Below are 4,260 nucleotides of genomic sequence, written 5' to 3' on the forward strand. Positions count from 1 at the left end.
CGTGGGCGCCCGTGATAATTCTGTCTTTGTCGTTGATTTTTGATAACTTTAATACAATGTGTCTTGGTGAAGGCCTTTTTGGGTTGAGGTAATTGGGTGTTCTGTTGACTTCTTGAATTCCAAGCTCCAGCTTATTCCTTAGATTTGGGAAATTCTCGTCCACTATTTGTCTGAAAATGCTTTCCAGCCTCTGCTCCTTTTCCTTGCCATCACTAATGCCCATTATTCTTATGTTTCCTCTCCTGATGGTATCAGGTAGTTCTTGTATTTCTCTTTCATTATTTTTCATTTTTTGGTTTCTCTCTTCTTCCTTCTGATTTATTTCTAGATTTCTGTCTTCGATATCAATGATCCTTTCCTCTATTTGATCAATTCTATTTCCCAAGCTTGCTATTTCATTTTCCAGCTTTTGCAGTGTTTTTTTGTTGTTGCTGTTTTCGTTTTTTGTTTGTTTGTTTGTTTTAATCTCCAGAAGATCTATTCTGTTCTTTTTGAGGGTTTCAATCTTCTTGTTCTGCTCATCTAGATGTTTTTTCAATTCCTGAAATTGTTGATATGACTCGTTTCGGAAATCACTGATTTTTTTCAGAAGTACCATCCTGAATTCTCTGTCATTTAAGTTGCATATTTCTATTTCTATAAGCTTATTTTCTGGAGATTTTCCTCTTTCTTTCTGAGCTGCCTTGTCACCTTGGTTGTTCATGGTATTTAATGGACTATTTCTCCACCTGGGAATTAATGGAAATATATTCTGCTCTTTTTCCAGAAAGAAGATTTATTATATAAGGGTCTCTCTTTAGCCTGCTGCAAAGAAGGTGCTTTTGTTTTGGTTTCCAGTAGGTGGCGTCTAAACCTCTTGGATCTCTGCTTTATATAAAGCCTTACAAATACCTTTTTATTTTCTCATAGATATTTAATCAGGCTTGCTACCCTCAGTTTCAGTCCTTGTCAGTATTAGCAACAATTTCAGTAGCATTTGCTCAGATTCCCCTAGGTCTCTGCGGTGTTTGGTCTTGGAGGGTATGGGGTGAGGGGCCCTCTGGGTTGGGAGTTGGGGGCTGAGGCTCAGCCTCGGTTTTGCAACCGCAGCTGGTAAAAATCAACTGTTGTTTCTCTGCTGTTCTGCTTCTATGCTTTCTGCCCTGATGACTAGGCCCTACTGCTGGCTGCGTGGAACTCACAGCAGTCCCAGGCAGGGCGGTTCAGGGAAGTTCCCGCACATTTACCCTTCCCCCTCCTCCTTCAGGGAGCTCCGGGGGCTGCAAGAGGCTGCTTCTTTATTTCTTCCAGTCTACCGCCCAATACCCGGGGTTCTGACATGTGGTAGCTCTTATGCGCAGATCCCACGCTCAGACATGCTAGTGTGAAGTTTGGGTGTTTTTTGTTGAGTTTTAGATGTTCAGCTTATTGTTGTTTCAAGGGGAGTGATCTGGGGACCTCTCTCATGCTGCCATATTTCAGAGTATAAAGTCATGAGTAGAAGTCTGCTGCCGGTGTGAGTCCAGGGGTAGAAAAAACTTCACAAAATTGTTTCTTAATACCATCATTATTAGGTTATTTTTTATGTCAGATTACTGCGGCAAGACTAACTCAAGTCAAATGATGCAGGACTAAAAGAAAATAAATTAGAGCATTTTTGCTTATGTAGCTTACAAATAAAATATTTATGTCAAAATATTGAGACAGAATATACATAAATTAATACAGGCATTTTATATGTAGATTTTGATGGCAACTTTTAAAATGATTTTGTTGTTGTTGTGGTTATTTAACCAGCATAAAATCAGCAAATATTCCATTGGCAATGTTTGGTACTATGGGCAGTACAGAATGAAAGAGGGAGGAAAATCTGAATAGAGTGATTTCTAGAAACAAGTAGATCCTTCAGTTTAGTGGAAGGATGGAAATGAATTATTTAGAACCATATATTCTCAAAGATTTTGGTACAATAAAAGCGTATGGTTTAAAAAATTTTTTTGTACATATTTTCAGTTATTTACTTATTGAAAATACTTTAGTGAAATAAGTCAGAAAAGTTGAGAATCTTATGATTTCACTCATCTATGGGATATAAACCTGAAAGCAAATGAACAAGACAAACAACTCATAGGCAACAGTTTAGTGGTTACCAGAGGGAAAGGCAGGAGAGGTATATAAGAATGAAGGGGGTCAAATATATGGAGACAGAAGGAAATTTAACTTTGGGTGAACACACAATGCAATATACATATGACATATTATTGAATTGTACACTTGAAACCTATATAATTTATTAACCAATGTCATCTCAATAAATGTAATAAAAAATAAAAATAAATAAAAATATATCTCTAGGAAGAAAAAGAAAATGCTTTATATCAAGACTTATTTTTCTATACATATACTAGAGATATGGGTATTAAATCAAGAAACTGTAAAATTATGAAGCTGTTTCATAACTTTCTAACAGTTATACTATTTTATAGCCATCTCAATCCCACTTTATTATCTAATTGTATCTTGTAAATAACAGTGTCTAAAAAATTTGTTTTAAGTTAATTTTATAAGCTAAATAGAACTGGCAGGTCCTAGGTAAAATTGAGAACAAGATCACATTTATCTTTGGTGAATTATTTTTCTCTTACATATTAGTTTTCTCCATGTTTTTATCAAAACCCTTTTCCACACAAACTTCATTATATAGAAATTTCACATTACCTTCTACCATTCTGGGTTTGCCACTATCACATTTTATTTCATATAGAAATTCGCCTCCTTTACCTCTTAAGAATTTGGGGCCCCAATGCCAGATGGTTAATATGATAAACTAACAGCCTAATAGTCTAATGGTAGGGATTAAGAGTTTGGGAACCAACTAAGACTATATGTGAAAATGTTTATTTGAGTCAGTAAACACCTCCACCTCCCTCCAACTTCACTGCTTTTCCCTCTCCCTACCTCAACACCTTAAGATTGTTGGGTGATGTTTTGGGCCAGGAAATACTTTTGCTCTCTGTGTAATTACAAATTAGATACTCCCCACAAAGCCTTTTCTTCATCAGCTCAGTCCTGTGACATTATGTCATCTTAAAGGATTTCTCAGTCTTACTAACTTTTTTTTCCCTATATAGTGAACCGTTTATAATATTTTCTGGTGGATTGTCCTATGACAAAGCTTGCAGAAGACCAAGTTTAACCATCATGCATGGAAAAGCAATTACAGTACTTGAAATGGATCATCCTATTGTTGAATTTCTAACTTTATGTGAAACACCCTATCCAAATGGTAAGTAACTAAAATGAAGCTATTAATGTTGAAAAATCATTTTTGAAATAAGTTCTTAACAAAATTAAGCTTGAATATTTTTAGTTTTGGCAGCTGACATCTACTGTGGTACAACACTGTGAGCTACAGGTGATGCAGCAGGTTCTGTACCTGTACCTACTTGACAAACTGGAAGTAAAACAGATGTAGTGCAGCAGTGCTGGAGTTTCAGGTTCAAATATCAGGTAAGTGCTTTAAACTTTGATAAGGATGGTGGAAGCTGAGCCGGGAGGGTCTGATAGGAGTCTGGGGTGAAATTACTTGAGGAAACTGAAGTCTCCTAATATCCTCTCCTAGACCAGCTCCACCCATCCCATTCCAAAGCCAATCAAAGTTAAAGCACTTACCTGATATCAGTGATCTGTAACTCTGGTGGTGCTGCATCTATTTCACATCTGGCTTTGCTTCAGAAGCAACTGCAGCACCTCTGATTACTCTAGGATTGCTGATGTGTGGTTAGTGATTTGTTTCAATTTTGTGAATAGTAAGTCAGAAGGTACTTTGGGAGGAGGGATGGTTATATATTCTTATCCCCAATATAAATAAACATTTTATAAACATAAAAGCTATTCTAAACTTATATACAAATTGTAAAATGTAATCTAATGATAATGAAATATTTTAATGAAATCTAAACATTTAAAAGGGTAAAACATGAAGAATAAAAAGGAAACTATGAGTTTATGATTAAAACAACATAGTATATATACACTACCACATTTTCAAGAGGAAATTTATAGATATAGAGGAAAAAGCACTGGACTTGGAGACAGAATATCTGGGTTTATGATTTAGCTCTGTCATTTACTAATTATGTGACCTTGGGTAAGTCACTTTACATTGATGAGTTTGATTTATCATTTGTAGAAAGCTTGATTTTACATGACCATTAGAAGGCCAAAGTGAGCATACTTTGTAAACTATGAAGATACATACATATATATATATATATATAT

At 35.5% G+C, this 4,260-nt stretch overlaps 1 protein-coding gene across 2 annotated transcripts in view; it reads left to right on the forward strand.

The window, feature by feature from the left end:
- The window catches only part of STXBP5L (syntaxin binding protein 5 like), a 257,780-nt gene that overhangs the window by 104,403 nt on the left and 149,117 nt on the right, over nt 1-4,260 (forward strand). For both annotated transcript variants that reach the window (XM_006905548.2, XM_006905549.1), the window contains one exon: nt 3,111-3,265. In XM_006905548.2, coding sequence (XP_006905610.1) covers nt 3,111-3,265 — 155 coding nt within the window. The remainder of the gene's footprint in view (nt 1-3,110; nt 3,266-4,260) is intronic.

The sequence above is a fragment of the Pteropus alecto genome, unplaced genomic scaffold (assembly GCF_000325575.1).
Source record: "Pteropus alecto unplaced genomic scaffold, ASM32557v1 scaffold251, whole genome shotgun sequence".
Taxonomy (NCBI): Eukaryota; Metazoa; Chordata; class Mammalia; order Chiroptera; family Pteropodidae; genus Pteropus; species Pteropus alecto.